The sequence below is a fragment of the Schistocerca piceifrons genome, chromosome 2, assembly GCF_021461385.2.
Source record: "Schistocerca piceifrons isolate TAMUIC-IGC-003096 chromosome 2, iqSchPice1.1, whole genome shotgun sequence".
Taxonomy (NCBI): domain Eukaryota; kingdom Metazoa; phylum Arthropoda; class Insecta; order Orthoptera; family Acrididae; genus Schistocerca; species Schistocerca piceifrons.
The window spans coordinates 44,072,696-44,088,758 of record NC_060139.1 but is presented as its reverse complement, the minus strand read 5'-3'; the positions used below and the strand labels follow the sequence as shown (position 1 = coordinate 44,088,758).

General features: G+C 47.0%; 1 protein-coding gene and 17 non-coding genes across 18 annotated transcripts; 12 read left to right on the top strand and 6 right to left on the bottom strand.

The window, feature by feature from the left end:
* Window positions 1-136: 136 nt before the first annotated feature.
* Trnap-agg lies at window positions 137-208 on the bottom strand. Its single transcript has one exon. It is a non-coding gene; the product is annotated as a tRNA-Pro (tRNA).
* A 402-nt stretch (window positions 209-610) lies between these two features.
* Trnav-cac lies at window positions 611-683 on the top strand. The gene has a single exon. It is a non-coding gene; the product is annotated as a tRNA-Val (tRNA).
* Window positions 684-841: 158 nt separating this feature from the next.
* Trnav-aac lies at window positions 842-914 on the top strand. The gene has a single exon. It is a non-coding gene; the product is annotated as a tRNA-Val (tRNA).
* Window positions 915-2,684: 1,770 nt separating this feature from the next.
* LOC124775136 (reticulon-4-interacting protein 1 homolog, mitochondrial-like) lies at window positions 2,685-3,764 on the bottom strand. The gene has a single exon (XM_047249976.1). The coding sequence runs from the start codon at window positions 3,762-3,764 to the stop codon at window positions 2,685-2,687; it is 1,080 nt and encodes a 359-aa protein (XP_047105932.1).
* A 1,309-nt stretch (window positions 3,765-5,073) lies between these two features.
* Trnav-cac lies at window positions 5,074-5,146 on the top strand. Its single transcript has one exon. It is a non-coding gene; the product is annotated as a tRNA-Val (tRNA).
* A 158-nt stretch (window positions 5,147-5,304) lies between these two features.
* Window positions 5,305-5,377, top strand: Trnav-aac. Its single transcript has one exon. It is a non-coding gene; the product is annotated as a tRNA-Val (tRNA).
* A 194-nt stretch (window positions 5,378-5,571) lies between these two features.
* Trnap-agg lies at window positions 5,572-5,643 on the bottom strand. The gene has a single exon. It is a non-coding gene; the product is annotated as a tRNA-Pro (tRNA).
* A 402-nt stretch (window positions 5,644-6,045) lies between these two features.
* Trnav-cac lies at window positions 6,046-6,118 on the top strand. The gene has a single exon. It is a non-coding gene; the product is annotated as a tRNA-Val (tRNA).
* Window positions 6,119-6,276: 158 nt separating this feature from the next.
* Window positions 6,277-6,349, top strand: Trnav-aac. The gene has a single exon. It is a non-coding gene; the product is annotated as a tRNA-Val (tRNA).
* A 194-nt stretch (window positions 6,350-6,543) lies between these two features.
* Window positions 6,544-6,615, bottom strand: Trnap-agg. Its single transcript has one exon. It is a non-coding gene; the product is annotated as a tRNA-Pro (tRNA).
* Window positions 6,616-7,017: 402 nt separating this feature from the next.
* On the top strand, window positions 7,018-7,090 carry Trnav-cac. The gene has a single exon. It is a non-coding gene; the product is annotated as a tRNA-Val (tRNA).
* A 158-nt stretch (window positions 7,091-7,248) lies between these two features.
* Trnav-aac lies at window positions 7,249-7,321 on the top strand. Its single transcript has one exon. It is a non-coding gene; the product is annotated as a tRNA-Val (tRNA).
* A 194-nt stretch (window positions 7,322-7,515) lies between these two features.
* Trnap-agg lies at window positions 7,516-7,587 on the bottom strand. Its single transcript has one exon. It is a non-coding gene; the product is annotated as a tRNA-Pro (tRNA).
* Window positions 7,588-7,989: 402 nt separating this feature from the next.
* Window positions 7,990-8,062, top strand: Trnav-cac. Its single transcript has one exon. It is a non-coding gene; the product is annotated as a tRNA-Val (tRNA).
* A 158-nt stretch (window positions 8,063-8,220) lies between these two features.
* Trnav-aac lies at window positions 8,221-8,293 on the top strand. The gene has a single exon. It is a non-coding gene; the product is annotated as a tRNA-Val (tRNA).
* Window positions 8,294-8,487: 194 nt separating this feature from the next.
* Window positions 8,488-8,559, bottom strand: Trnap-agg. The gene has a single exon. It is a non-coding gene; the product is annotated as a tRNA-Pro (tRNA).
* Window positions 8,560-8,961: 402 nt separating this feature from the next.
* On the top strand, window positions 8,962-9,034 carry Trnav-cac. The gene has a single exon. It is a non-coding gene; the product is annotated as a tRNA-Val (tRNA).
* A 158-nt stretch (window positions 9,035-9,192) lies between these two features.
* Window positions 9,193-9,265, top strand: Trnav-aac. The gene has a single exon. It is a non-coding gene; the product is annotated as a tRNA-Val (tRNA).
* Window positions 9,266-16,063: the final 6,798 nt, after the last annotated feature.

Here is a 16,063-nt window from a genome sequence, read left to right as displayed (position 1 = left end):
ACCCTTCGTAATCGCCTTCACGCGTTGGATCAGAGTGTCAATTGCTCACATCGAATAAGAAATTCATTTGATATTGACGGCGAGCTTTTTGCGCTGACTCAGCCACTGACGTGCGATCAGTTTGCACAAAACGCTAGGGCTCGTCCGGGATTTGAACCCGGGACCTCTTGCACCCTAAGCAGGAATCATACCCCTAGACCAACGAGCCCTGTGACACGGCGAATGCCAATTATTGCAGTCCCTCGACGTGGTCCAGGGTGACCTGGGGGTCTCGTGTACGCTGGCGGGATGGGGGCGCCGCGAATTCCCGCGGTCGGCGGCCTTCCTGGGCTATTGGTACCTTCATGTAGAGCTGCCGCTGGGCTCGCACTGCCTGCTGCTGAGAAAGTGATTGCTTTTGGTGATATGACTTGCAATAACGACTGCGCGAAACGCCGCTATCTCGTTAGGGGTGCTACGGCAGACACCATCTCGAGCACCCCGAAGACTTCTTGAGCCCTCGGCTGTGATGGGTTCCAGGCTGACAAAAGAACTGTCGTGTGTGCATTCGCGGACGAGAGAAAGGCTGAGGCAAGTTCGAGTGAACAAGGATGGACTGCTCGGGTCCGTCGTTTCCGTAGTGTAGCGGTTATCACGTCTGCTTCACACGCAGAAGGTCCCCGGTTCGATCCCGGGCGGGAACAGAATTTTCCTGCCTCTGTCGTATTGTCCTCCAATGAGCCACGTCGTGTGTGGATCTGCTGCATGTCCCTTCGTTTTGCAAGTACCACATTTATTGAATTTTTTAGTTACGATGGCAACATCACTACAAGTTGTCTGTGAAGTAAGGTGCACACAAGCAGTTTCCGTGGTGTAGCGGTTATCACGTCTGCCTAACACGCAGAAGGTCCCCGGTTCGATCCCGGGCGGAAACACTTTTTCATCACTTTAAGCAAGACTTACTAACATGCATCTGCTACCATCTGTACCCGAACCCTTCGTAATCGCCTTCACGCGTTGGATCAGAGTGTCAATTGCTCACATCGAATAAGAAATTCATTTGATATTGACGGCGAGCTTTTTGCGCTGACTCAGCCACTGACGTGCGATCAGTTTGCACAAAACGCTAGGGCTCGCCCGGGATTTGAACCCGGGACCTCCTGCACCCTAAGCAGGAATCATACCCCTTTTTTTTTTTTTTTTTTTTTTTTTTCAAATCTGAAAACATCTCTGATTTATTTGTAATTGCTACATATTTCAAAAAATATATGCATTAACAATGTATTTTAACACTTAACAAAATATTTGTACTGTAAGGCACTATATTCATTTTATTAGTGCTATATACCAGTATTAAAACTGTGTAAGATCATCCTTTCTTAATTACCCTCCTACGAACTGCTAGCTTTCATACAATGAAACAATTTTAAAGCTTTATTGTCACACTCTGCAGGTCTCTGCTAGTTTATTAATCGGCACCTTGAAATCATTTGATCTTATAAGTGGTAACACTATATCCTGCCACTTAATTGTTAGCACAATTAACCAATTAAGATTAGCCTCAGCTTAACAACAACTTTTGGTTCTCAGAACTGTCTCAAACTAAATATCTCAAAGATTTGTTGTTGTAACATTATGTAACTGCATAGTAGATCTTTTGCCTTATTGATTACATTTCTACAAGCACACAAACTGCTGAGTAATAACTGCAATGTAGTATCAAAAATTAAACTGACTTTGGTCCGAAAGACAGCTAACTGTGAAACATTGCGCCATATGAATAAAAATTTCCAGTTCTATCACAAAGCGCTCATGCAAGATGACCACTGAAAACCTTTTCTGTTGGTAGCAACAGCAGAAACATAAATAACAGCCTGGAATATCGTTAAAAAATTCTCAAATAATTCTACAGTGAAGTCACACAGTAATGATTTATAGTGAAAGCTCTGTTTTCTTTTATTTCATTTTTTTCTCACCTTCAAATCAAAGAATAAGATCAGTGTCTTGTTGTAGTAAGACGACAAGAAGCCATTGATGTGACAAAATAAATAAAAATAATAAAAGTTTATTTGATAAAGTCTTCTTAAAGTTTAACACACTCTTATTCCCATTTCATGCAAAATGCAATACAGTGATATACAAATAAGAAACCCAATTTCAAATAAAATAAATATCCTGTTTTTCTGAAATCCAGAGTAGTATATTTGAGTCAATTTGTTGACAGTCCTGGGGACTTAGCTGAAAAAACATCTCCATAAAACAACTTTTTACTCTCTTAAAATTTTTAATGAATGAGTAGCCACCTGAGAGTAAGAAACTCCAAAGAATGAAGAAAGTTCTCACTGAATGCACCAACATTTAATTCAATGATTTTAGTTGAATATAAAGGAAGAAAACAGCAAAGCACCATAGTGTGGTTCAGTGTAACATTTAAAAGTAACAGATTACAATACACCATGCAAAATCAGCATACTGTCAATTACTACAAACCAATACAAACACCATCTAATATCAGCCCATTATACACATATTAACAAAATTAAATAGTAAATGGTGATACTGAAACAATAAATGCCCTGCAAATTAATGCAAATGCAGTTGCATTTATATGACTATTGTGAAATCAATACTGTAGTTCATCAAATGGTGACACATGGATTTCAAATGATAAATACAATCTTGCATCATCCAGGATCATCTGCTCACTAGGGTGCATAAGCTCCACATGTACAGCCATTTGGAGATCTGAACCTTATTATTGTCTTTCCAACTGCATCACAAGAGTCAGCATGCTGGAAGGCAAGTTCTGCATCCTGAGGTGAAAATATTTTGTCCACAACTGGCTGCAGACTTCCATCTTCTACTAATTTTCCTAATTCATTCAGTGATACAGGAGATTCATCCATTAAACTCCAAGCATTAGCCCCAACACAGACCCTAAAAAAGCATTTTAAGCGAACCCAGAGGCTGTACAACAATCGAAAAATGAACCCATAGTTGTCAGCAGCTAATGGGCTTGCTACAGTTGTTATAACAAGGCCATCATCTTTGCAAAATTTTAGGCACAGGTCATCAGCTGCATGTCCAACTGTATTGAAGACAAAATCAAACCTATCATGCTCTGAAAGCTGCTTCTCAACATCTGGCTGCTGGTCAGTAACAATACAGTCTGCACCTAAAGCTTGTGCAACTGGTATTGCCCTGTGTGGACAAGTCACAGTTACATGAACACCCCACAGACGTGCAAGCTGCAGTATTATCACTCCAACAGCTGTACATCCAGTATGGACTAATACTCTTTTCCCACTAGCAGCTACGGAATTCAGATGAGCCTGAGAAACAACTGCATTCCATGCAATCATTCCTGAATATGGGACACTTGCTGCAACTTCAAATCTGATTCCCTTAGGCTTTTTAGCTATTAAGTTTTCTGTTATAACAACATATTCAGCAAGAGTTCCAGAGAGCCAGTATGGAATAGAAAACCATACTTCATCACCAATATCAAAATGATTGACCTTCTGACCAATTTCTATGACAATGCCGGCACAGTCTCTACCCAACACAATTGGAAATTCTTGTTTCACATTACTATTATACCTGTGGAGTAGTCTACGCAGCACTCTTCCATAGCCAGAACATATAAGAATATCAACAGGATCTACAGAAGCTGCCTTCACTTGTATCAAAAGTTCATCAGGTTTCTTTACAGATGGGATAGGCACATCATCAAGCAGCTGAACAGCATCTATTCCCCCATAATAACTGCAGCCTATTGCCTTCATCCTCTGAGAAGATTGTGGTGTCCTCCTCCATGATAGTCCAATAGTAAAGCCAAGAGCTCCTCCAACCACAAAGAATAGGCAGCTATAATACACATTCAAGTCATATGCATCAGAAAGTACGATTCGAAGTACACGGGTATACACATCGTATATGTATTCTCGATTCGCTACACTTTTAACGTCGTTTCCAACTCTCAGAACAGCGGCCCAAGTGTTATGTAGCCCCTCCTGCACATAAAGTCCTCGCGGGCTATTTAACGCTTCCACTACTGCATTCTGAATTTGTTCAGAATACACCTGCAAACTGTTTCGGAAGTTCTGGACGCTGCACAAGAGTCGAATCTGAAGGGCTTCTAATCTCTGCGATGCATGGAATATTAGTTCATCCATCGCCGCGAAATCGGTTTACGAAGGTTATCTATTCCACATGTTTTAAGTGAAGGAACTCAAAATTCCATAACTGGTTAAAATGCTACTTCACTACATCCAACCCTACGACCTGTCGGCACTTTGTATTGTGTGCTATTTTTATGAAAAACGTCAAAGGTCAACACATTCATTTAAAACTGAATTCAGAGCACGGAACCAAACGAATTTCCTTTCCTACCAAAACTTTTATACAGTCTTGTGAATGAACCATATTACTGTTTACATTCGTTAGTTCTCCGATTAAGCGTTTAAATAACCTAATATTTTCAAAAGTTTTATTTCTGTAGACTCCTTCGCTTTCCATCCCATATATAAAAGTCCCTCACTAATTAATCCTTTTTATATATATATCCATTAGATAAATACTTCCAATTCAATAGCAAATGACTACAGATACCCCCCTTCCATGCAAATGAAGATAAAAAAAATTAGGAAACACAAAAACCGAAGACAACCCGTACCCCTAGACCAACGAGCCCTGTGACACGGCGAATGCCAATTATCCCAGTCCCTCGATGTCGTCCAGGGTGGCCTGGAAGTCTCGTGTACGCTGGCGGGATGGGGGCGGCGCGAATTCCCGCGGTCGGCGGCCTTCCTGGGCTATTGGTACCTTCATGTAGAGCTGCCGCTGGGCTCGCACTGCCTGCTGCTGAGAAAGTGATTGCTTTTGCTGATATGACTTGCAATAACGACTGCGCGAAACGCCGCTATCTCGTTAGGGGTGCTACGGCAGACACCCTCTCGAGCACCCCGAAGACTTCTTGAGCCCTCGGCTGTGATGGGTTCCAGGCTGACAAAAGAACTGTCGTGTGTGCATTTGCGGACGAGAGAAAGTCTGAGGCAAGTTCGAGTGAACAAGGATGGACACCTCGGGTACGTCGTTTCCGTAGTGTAGCGGTTATCACGTCTGCTTCACACGCAGAAGGTCCCCGGTTCGATCCCGGGCGGGAACAGTATTTTCCTGCCTATGTCGTATTGTCCTCCAATGAGCCACGTCGTGTGTGGATCTGCTGCATGTCCCTTCGTTTTGCAAGTACCACATTTATTGAATTTTTTAGTTACGATGGCAACATCACTACAAGTTGTCTGTGAAGTAAGGTGCACACAAGCAGTTTCCGTGGTGTAGCGGTTATCACGTCTGCCTAACACGCGGAAGGTCCCCGGTTCGATACCGGGCGGAAACACTTTTTCATCACTTTAAGCAAGACGTACTAACATGCATCTGCTACCATCTGTACCCGAAACCTTCGTAATCGCCTTCACGCGTCGGACCCGAGTGTCAATTGCTCACATCGAATAAGAAATTCATTTGATATTGACGGCGAGCTTTTTGCGCTGACTCAGCCACTGACGTGCGATCAGTTTGCACAAAACGCTAGGGCTCGTCCGGGATTTGAACCCGGGACCTCCTGCACCCTAAGCAGGAATCATACCCCTAGACCAACGAGCCCTGTGACACGGCGAATGCCAATTATTGCAGTCCCTCGACGTCGTCCAGGGTGACCTGGGGGTCTCGTGTACGCTGGCGGGATGGGGGCGCCGCGAATTCCCGCGGTCGGCGGCCTTCCTGGGCTATTGGTACCTTCATGTAGAGCTGCCGCTGGGCTCGCACTGCCTGCTGCTGAGAAAGTGATTGCTTTTGCTGATATGACTTGCAATAACGACTGCGCGAAACGCCGCTATCTCGTTAGGGGTGCTACGGCAGACACCCTCTCGAGCACCCCGAAGACTTCTTGAGCCCTCGGCTGTGATGGGTTCCAGGCTGACAAAAGAACTGTCGTGTGTGCATTCGCGGACGAGAGAAAGGCTGAGGCAAGTTCGAGTGAACAAGGATGGACTGCTCGGGTCCGTCGTTTCCGTAGTGTAGCGGTTATCACGTCTGCTTCACACGCAGAAGGTCCCCGGTTCGATCCCGGGCGGGAACAGAATTTTCCTGCCTCTGTCGTATTGTCCTCCAATGAGCCACGTCGTGTGTGGATCTGCTGCATGTCTCTTCGTTTTGCAAGTACCACATTTATTGAATTTTTTAGTTACGATGGCAACATCACTACAAGTTGTCTGTGAAGTAAGGTGCACACAAGCAGTTTCCGTGGTGTAGCGGTTATCACGTCAGCCTAACACGCAGAAGGTCCCCGGTTCGATCCCGGGCGGAAACACTTTTTCATCACTTTAAGCAAGACTTACTAACATGCATCTGCTACCATCTGTACCCGAACCCTTCGTAATCGCCTTCACGCGTTGGATCAGAGTGTCAATTGCTCACATCGAATAAGAAATTCATTTGATATTGACGGCGATCTTTTTGCTCTGACTCAGCCACTGACGTGCGATCAGTTTGCACAAAACGCTAGGGCTCGTCCGGGATTTGAACCCGGGACCTCCTGCACCCTAAGCAGGAATCATACCCCTAGACCAACGAGCCCTGTGACACGGCGAATGCCAATTATTGCAGTCCCTCGACGTGGTCCAGGGTGACCTGGGGGTCTCGTGTACGCTGGCGGGATGGGGGCGCCGCGAATTCCCGCGGTCGGCGGCCTTCCTGGGCTATTGGTACCTTCATGTAGAGCTGCCGCTGGGCTCGCACTGCCTGCTGCTGAGAAAGTGATTGCTTTTGCTGATATGACTTGCAATAACGACTGCGCGAAACGCCGCTATCTCGTTAGGGGTGCTACGGCAGACACCCTCTCGAGCACCCCGAAGACTTCTTGAGCCCTCGGCTGTGATGGGTTCCAGGCTGACAAAAGAACTGTCGTGTGTGCATTCGCGGACGAGAGAAAGGCTGAGGCAAGTTCGAGTGAACAAGGATGGACTGCTCGGCTCCGTCGTTTCCGTAGTGTAGCGGTTATCACGTCTGCTTCACACGCAGAAGGTCCCCGGTTCGATCCCGGGCGGGAACAGAATTTTCCTGCCTCTGTCGTATTGTCCTCCAATGAGCCACGTCGTGTGTGGATCTGCTGCATGTCTCTTCGTTTTGCAAGTACCACATTTATTGAATTTTTTAGTTACGATGGCAATATCACTACAAGTTGTCTGTGAAGTAAGGTGCACACAAGCAGTTTCCGTGGTGTAGCGGTTATCACGTCTGCCTAACACGCAGAAGGTCCCCGGTTCGATCCCGGGCGGAAACACTTTTTCATCACTTTAAGCAAGACTTACTAACATGCATCTGCTACCATCTGTACCCGAACCCTTCGTAATCGCCTTCACGCGTTGGATCAGAGTGTCAATTGCTCACATCGAATAAGAAATTCATTTGATATTGACGGCGAGCTTTTTGCGCTGACTCAGCCACTGACGTGCGATCAGTTTGCACAAAACGCTAGGGCTCGTCCGGGATTTGAACCCGGGACCTCCTGCACCCTAAGCAGGAATCATACCCCTAGACCAACGAGCCCTGTGACACGGCGAATGCCAATTATTGCAGTCCCTCGACGTGGTCCAGGGTGACCTGGGGGTCTCGTGTACGCTGGCGGGATGGGGGCGCCGCGAATTCCCGCGGTCGGCGGCCTTCCTGGGCTATTGGTACCTTCATGTAGAGCTGCCGCTGGGCTCGCACTGCCTGCTGCTGAGAAAGTGATTGCTTTTGCTGATATGACTTGCAATAACGACTGCGCGAAACGCCGCTATCTCGTTAGGGGTGCTACGGCAGACACCATCTCGAGCACCCCGAAGACTTCTTGAGCCCTCGGCTGTGATGGGTTCCAGGCTGACAAAAGAACTGTCGTGTGTGCATTCGCGGACGAGAGAAAGGCTGAGGCAAGTTCGAGTGAACAAGGATGGACTGCTCGGGTCCGTCGTTTCCGTAGTGTAGCGGTTATCACGTCTGCTTCACACGCAGAAGGTCCCCGGTTCGATCCCGGGCGGGAACAGAATTTTCCTGCCTCTGTCGTATTGTCCTCCAATGAGCCACGTCGTGTGTGGATCTGCTGCATGTCCCTTCGTTTTGCAAGTACCACATTTATTGAATTTTTTAGTTACGATGGCAACATCACTACAAGTTGTCTGTGAAGTAAGGTGCACACAAGCAGTTTCCGTGGTGTAGCGGTTATCACGTCTGCCTAACACGCAGAAGGTCCCCGGTTCGATCCCGGGCGGAAACACTTTTTCATCACTTTAAGCAAGACTTACTAACATGCATCTGCTACCATCTGTACCCGAACCCTTCGTAATCGCCTTCACGCGTTGGATCAGAGTGTCAATTGCTCACATCGAATAAGAAATTCATTTGATATTGACGGCGAGCTTTTTGCGCTGACTCAGCCACTGACGTGCGATCAGTTTGCACAAAACGCTAGGGCTCGCCCGGGATTTGAACCCGGGACCTCCTGCACCCTAAGCAGGAATCATACCCCTAGACCAACGAGCCCTGTGACACGGCGAATGCCAATTATCCCAGTCCCTCGATGTCGTCCAGGGTGGCCTGGAAGTCTCGTGTACGCTGGCGGGATGGGGGCGGCGCGAATTCCCGCGGTCGGCGGCCTTCCTGGGCTATTGGTACCTTCATGTAGAGCTGCCGCTGGGCTCGCACTGCCTGCTGCTGAGAAAGTGATTGCTTTTGCTGATATGACTTGCAATAACGACTGCGCGAAACGCCGCTATCTCGTTAGGGGTGCTACGGCAGACACCCTCTCGAGCACCCCGAAGACTTCTTGAGCCCTCGGCTGTGATGGGTTCCAGGCTGACAAAAGAACTGTCGTGTGTGCATTTGCGGACGAGAGAAAGTCTGAGGCAAGTTCGAGTGAACAAGGATGGACACCTCGGGTACGTCGTTTCCGTAGTGTAGCGGTTATCACGTCTGCTTCACACGCAGAAGGTCCCCGGTTCGATCCCGGGCGGGAACAGTATTTTCCTGCCTATGTCGTATTGTCCTCCAATGAGCCACGTCGTGTGTGGATCTGCTGCATGTCCCTTCGTTTTGCAAGTACCACATTTATTGAATTTTTTAGTTACGATGGCAACATCACTACAAGTTGTCTGTGAAGTAAGGTGCACACAAGCAGTTTCCGTGGTGTAGCGGTTATCACGTCTGCCTAACACGCGGAAGGTCCCCGGTTCGATACCGGGCGGAAACACTTTTTCATCACTTTAAGCAAGACGTACTAACATGCATCTGCTACCATCTGTACCCGAAACCTTCGTAATCGCCTTCACGCGTCGGACCCGAGTGTCAATTGCTCACATCGAATAAGAAATTCATTTGATATTGACGGCGAGCTTTTTGCGCTGACTCAGCCACTGACGTGCGATCAGTTTGCACAAAACGCTAGGGCTCGTCCGGGATTTGAACCCGGGACCTCCTGCACCCTAAGCAGGAATCATACCCCTTTTTTTTTTTTTTTTTTTTTTTTTTTTTTTTTTTTTTTTTATTTACCTGGCAGTGTCACGCTGGAGGAAGCATTGTCTTTTAGGGGAGAAAAATGAAACGGCACTTGGTGCGGTCGAATACGTGGCCTTTGTGTTCACAGGACGACGCTCTAACTTACTCAGCTATCGAGCTACGCAATGTGGCACGTCTGCAGTCCAATACCCGATCCACCGTCTCATCCACCTTTATTACTGCCCTGACACTCATTTAAACACATATCTGCTTTCCTTCACGTTTGCTCGCCTGATGCTTGGACCCCAAAAACCACAACACAAAGATATCGTAAATGCTGTGACAATAACCAAGACACAGCAAGCAAAAGTATGTTCGGCTACCGGGAATCGAATCCTGGCCTCGTGGCGAAAGCCATGTCTCCTAGCAGCTTAACATTCTTTCTGACCGCCAGACAATCAGACTTGCAAGGCAAGCACCATAGTCACTGCCGTCTCTAGTAGTATCTGTGGAACCTGTTCCCGCGTAATTTACTTGTTTTCCCGCATGTACGAAATTGGTAGTTTTGGAATATTTAAAATGCATTGTCAGATGTGGGGTTCGAACCCACGCTCCCCTTAGGGAACCAGAGCTTAAATCTGGCGCCTTAGACCGCTTTTTTTTTTTTTTTTTTTTTAAGTCCGACGCCTTATCCATTTTTTTTTTTTTTTTTTTTTTCTTTTATTTTTTTTTCCCGGGCCGCCCGCGTGGCAGGTGAGCATTCTACCACTTTTCTTTTTTTTTTTTTTTTTTTTTTTTTTTTTTTTTTTTTTTTTTTTTTTTTGTGTGCTTTAAGTGGTATCAGGCAGGGAGAGGCAAGGAGGGCAGGGGTCATGCAATCTGAGGCCTGGCCATCTTGTCTCCCACCGTAACCGTCACCACGGCACCCTACCTCATCGGCGCACTGAAGAAATGCTGCGGCTTGACTCCGCCGCCAGTAACATAAAAACAGAAATTAGTCCGGAGACGAAATGTTGCATCCATTTGCAGTGTAAATGAATTTGTCCATTTTCATATGTATTCAGGAGAGCCGGGAATCCGTGCACTTTGCACCGCATGAGTGCGTCTCACCCCACAAATCAGAGTTAGTATTGAAATGAAAAATATAAATGAAAAGTCTTCTATCGTTGTTTCTCTCCATCGGATCGACTGTTACAATTAAGAAACTAGGAAACTCAGTTCTGTGCAGGGCATCCGCCAAAGAGACGGAACGCGCTATTACAAACATTCTGTTAATTTCTGAACGTGACGAATGATCCAAGTGACGCACTCGTAAATTAGCCTGTCCCGCACTTACTTCTTTGGACTTCACTTCGGGCGTCCGAAGGAAGAGTGGAATCCACCATGTCGGAAGAAATGGCTTTAAGCACTCCATCCTATATTGGCTGTGAAATGATCGTGTGACTTAAAAATTTGCAAAATGAGCTTTATAGTTTTTAGTCTTCTGTAGTCGGTGGTGCTGTATCATTAAATACAGGAGAAAGTCTTCTTTACTCGGTTCGTTCACATTGAAAAGATAGTAAACTGTGTGGCCTTTAAGCCAGTTTACTGAATTTCTTTTGGTCTGCGGGTAAGGCACTACCTCCGGAGTGAGGAAGTCAGCTGGCGTTATGGTCGCAGGGCATGTTCTAGTGATGCTCGCCAACAACTGTCGTATGACCGCCCAAACATCTCGCACTTTTTCGCAGACAAATCGATGTTCCTCGCTATCTTGTACCTGGCAAGTGTTGCATAAGGGTGAATCGGCCAGATGAATGGAATGGAGTCTGGCATTGGTAGCTATTTTGCGATTCACCGTGAGATACCAAGACGCTCGCACGTGAGACGGTAAATGGCGTGAATGAATATTATCCCAAATCACCCGCCAATTGTGAGCTGTATATTTGTCTTCGATGTTATTCCTGGAGGTGGACTCGATCAAAGTCTTATAAAGTTGCTTCACCACCGTTATTTCCTTCGCCGGAATTCTTGTTCGAGCATAACTATATTCAAGCAGGAAGTATTTTAAATGATAAAGGTCGTGTGGAATATGATGTACATCAATCGGGGGGTTGAGGTTCGCTGGGGAGATTTCGTTGAGAAGGTGAGCAGTGAGACAGTGTGGAGATTTTGTCCATAGCTTATACATACTGCTTAGATAGAGCGCCTGTGCCTTTTTATAGACATCTGTGAGGTTCAATCCGCCCTTCCGAGGAGGGAGCGTCAACGTAACATATTTAACTTTGAAGATATTGCCTCTGGACACAAAATGGCCCAGGGCAGACAGCATTCTATGTGCAATGCCACTGGGAAGAGGCAACACTTTGGCGACATAGTTAATCTTCGAGAGGATATAAGTGTTGACCAGTTCAATTTTTTGGAGAGCATTCAGTTTCCTCATGCTATGCAGTTGTACACATGCCCTAACTTTATGAAGTAAAGCTCTATAATTAACAGCAATGGTATTCTGTATCTTCCGCCGAAACTCAAGGCCTAAGCACTTTATACTGGTAATTTCTCGTAATCGGGTATGATTGGGTAGATTTATTCCCCGTCCAACATTCATGAGTCCGGATTTTTGCCAGTTCACCTTCGCCCCAGATACCGCCTCATATCGTTGAAGTATTTGAAGTGAGGACCGCACTTCTTGCGCGTTCACGACAAGAAAGCCGACATCATCTGCGTACGCACGGCACACAATCTTCTGGCTATTGATTTCCAATCCCTGCAAATGTGCAGTTAGCGTAGCGAGCAGTGGTTCTATGGCGATGGCAAAGAGAGCCATCGACATCGGACAGCCTTGCCTCACCGAACACTCGATATCAATAGCGCCACTGAGGCGACCATTAATTTGAATCCGCGACGTACTATTACGGATCAGATTGTCGAGTACTTGGGTGAACTGGTGCGGAAACCCCAATTCCTGCATGACGCGGAAAAGGAAACGATGGCTCACCCTGTCGAACGCTTTTGCAAAGTCTATCATGACGAGGGCGCATTTTAACTTGCAAGCCTCCGCTACGGCAATGACATCTCTGTAATCCGTGAGCGTGTGGTAAATAGATCTATCTCTACCGACACTCGTTTGATACTGTCCTGTGATTGTGGTCATGACAGTTTTGAGCCGTTGGCTCAGAACACGGGCGAATAGTTTATAATCACTATTTAATAACGTGAGAGGTCGCAGGTTAGTGAGGTCGTTACTGCACGGGGTCTTGGGCAGTAAGACAACAATTCCTTGTCGAAAGTCCTGCGGAATAACGTTTTGTGGGTTCATTAGTTCTTTACATATTGCAAGGAGTTTCGATTTCATCTGCGGCCAGAAGGTTTGATATACTTCTGCAGGTATGCCATCGCAACCAGGAGATTTATTCTTCGGACTCCTTAGGATAACGTCTGTTAATTCGTCTTCTGTCACCTCTGTCATCAGCTGAGTCGCCTCTGTGGGGCTGAGTTTCCGTGATAAATTTGTCGCAAACTCCGCAAACACGGTATCATCTGTCATTTTATTGGACATCAGGTCTCGATAGTACTCTTCAATCGCACGCATAATGTCACTTTGTTTAGTAACTATTGCCCCGGTGCTGGTTCGGATGTGTGTAATGATTTTCCGACTGCCTCGTCGACTTTCACGTAACATGTGATACATGGCAGCCTCTTCTTCTTGCACCGTCTTAGGAACTCGCGCCCGAATTTGAAAACCTTCCAACTGTTTCCGTTGCAGCGTTAAAAGTTTCGCCTGAATTCTTTTGATCTTTGCAAAATTGCCGATAACGGTCGCGTCACATTTATACAACTCCCGAAGACACTGAAAGTAAAATTCCATGGTCCGTTTGTGCCACAGACTTTTCTGACGGGAGTAAAACATTAAAGTTTTCCTAATTTGTGGTTTGGCGCATTTGAGCCACCACTCGATCGCGGAGTTGTAGGATCTGAATTTGCGTTCACATGCCGTCCAGGTGGACAGGAAGGCTTCTCGACATGCAGGATCATGCAAATGTGCGATGTTGAACTTCCATAACCCTCGACCCCGGTATGTTTCCTGTTTTTGCATGTTGACGGTGCAGATATAGGCAGCATGGTCGGAAAATACAGTTGGCCATATTTCGGTGTGTAGCAGGTGTTGCGTTAAATTACGCGAAATGTAAATTCTATCTAACCTACTTGCTGAATGATTGGTAACATGCGTAAAACCCACTTCCACTCCGTGCATGTGCGTCCAAGTGTCAGTGAAGCGGAGTTCTTGAATGATCTGTTCTAATTCGACACACCGATTAAAGTGAGGAGTTTGATCGATTTGACGAAGCACACAATTGAAATCGCCGCCAAAAATGACATCACTGTAGTTGGTCCCGAAGAGCGGAAGGATCTCGTGGCGAAAAAATTCTGCACGGTGTTGCCTATTACTGGACCCAGAAGGTGCGTAAATATTAATCAGTCTGATGTTATTGACAGTGACTGCTATCCCTCTGCCGGTCACCAGTTTGGCCTCACAATTTGCAATGATCCCTTCTTTTAACAGTAATGCTGTTCCAAGTTCGAAACCGTTGCCAGGGTTCACGAAAGCGTTATACCCTGCTATGTGGTCTAACCTGATCTCACTCACTTCCTGAAGCATGGCTATATCGATGTCGGCTGCGTATAACAAGTCTTGTAAGTTCTTCAGATTCAAATCACTGCGTATCTTATTGATATTGAGAGTCAGGATCTTGTAGGCCTGCAAGGTGGTCATTGATGTTTGGTACGAAAGGAGCAAACGATAGGGTGCGTCATACAGCCTTCAATTGGAGGCGCTGACCGTGTCGGTCGTTTGAGTAGCCATGGCCACGTGGACGTTGTGTCCATCAACCGCTGATACGGGGGGCAAGGAGCCGGTCGAGGGTGTGGAATCCTCCTGCATCTCTACATCAGCTTCGTTCGTTTCAAACTCGTCCGCCCAATTGGGAGAGCAAAGGGTGCCTACTGGCTCAGAAACTGGTGGATTCGTATTCTGTGGCTCAGTTTGCTGAGTGGGCGTCTCATCTGGTCCGCTGTCGTACATCGTGGGAGTCTCCGACATGGTGTCGTCTGATCGCGTTGTGTCCCGCGAGCGCGAAGGCGAGGCGGCAGCGTCTGCGGGCCCTTCTTTTAAATTCTGACCGATTAATTTAGCCTTTCCCCGCAAGCTCGGTGCTGTATCTTCCGCACCTTGGTGAGCCATCCTCCGCTTTTTATTTTTCTTCGGAGATCGATTACCACGTATTACTGTGTCGGAGTTGGGCATCGTTTCAGCGACTCGTTCAGACATGGGAGCAGGAGCCTTGGACACCTCCACCAACTCGGCACCCCGTGAGGGCTGGTCCACCGCCATCTCACTGGTCCTGTTAGTTTCATGTGTTTCAGAAGCAGCCATCTCGGACGCGACTGGCGTGTCCGGAGACGTCACATTAACGACGGAACTGGGTCCGGCAGGTTTATCGCGAATCAGTTGTATGGACGGCTCACCGCGGGCAACCGACACGTACGATGGCTGTAATGTTGACATCGCGGGAGGGCTAACACTCTCTCCGGTTGGCAGTTGAACTACACGACGCTGTAAACATTCCGCACGAACATGTCCCGTCGAGTTACATCTGGCACATGTTCTAGGTTGGCCATCATACATTACGACGGCACGGTACCCACAAACCGTGACGTACGACGGAATATGTCGTTGCAAGTCAACTTTAAGCTGCCTGACGCCATTCAGTACCGGATACTTATGCGCCGGAGACCAACGTTCGGCAAAGTTGCTCAAAACTTTGCCATACGGCGATAACGCAACGTTTATCTGGTCTGCTGGGACCTCAAACGGTAGTTCAAAAATGCGAATTGTTCGAAGTCCAAGCCCGGCGTGAGAAACAGTAACCACACCCACATTGCCATCACTATGCTTAAACTTCAAACCAGAACTAAAGGAGTCAACTAGTTTGTCACAAAACTCGGCATCTCTCATCTTGATATAAACGATGCTAGACAGAATCGACAAATGTATACCGATAATCTCATCGAGGCCAATTTTCATCACTTCTTCGAGGAAATCCTCGATTTCGAAGGATGTTGGTCGGGCAAACGTGTTATCGAACGTTAACTTCAAGGTGTCTTTCCTCATAGTATGTGCCATCACTGAATTATCATCGTCATTCCACAAACGCAAGAATAACCGCTGCTAGCGAGCGACTTACCCCGCAGAAGTAAACAAGCCAGCCGCAGCGCGGAGCACAGACAACCGCACGCCACGGCCGCTGCAGGCAGACTGTGTAGACCAACGAGCCCTGTGACACGGCGAATGCCAATTATCCCAGTCCCTCGATGTCGTCCAGGGTGCCCTGGAAGTCTCGTGTACGCTGGCGGGATGGGGGCGGCGCGAATTCCCGCGGTCGGCGGCCTTCCTGGGCTATTGGTACCTTCATGTAGAGCTGCCGCTGGGCTCGCACTGCCTGCTGCTGAGAAAGTGATTGCTTTTGCTGATATGACTTGCAATAACGACTGCGCGAAACGCCGCTATCTCGTTAGG

What these genes read in the sequence shown, in the direction of transcription:
- LOC124775136 (XM_047249976.1), bottom strand. Translation starts at nt 3,764, where the DNA reads ATGAAGGCAATAGGCTGCAGTTATTATGGGGGAATAGATGCTGTTCAG.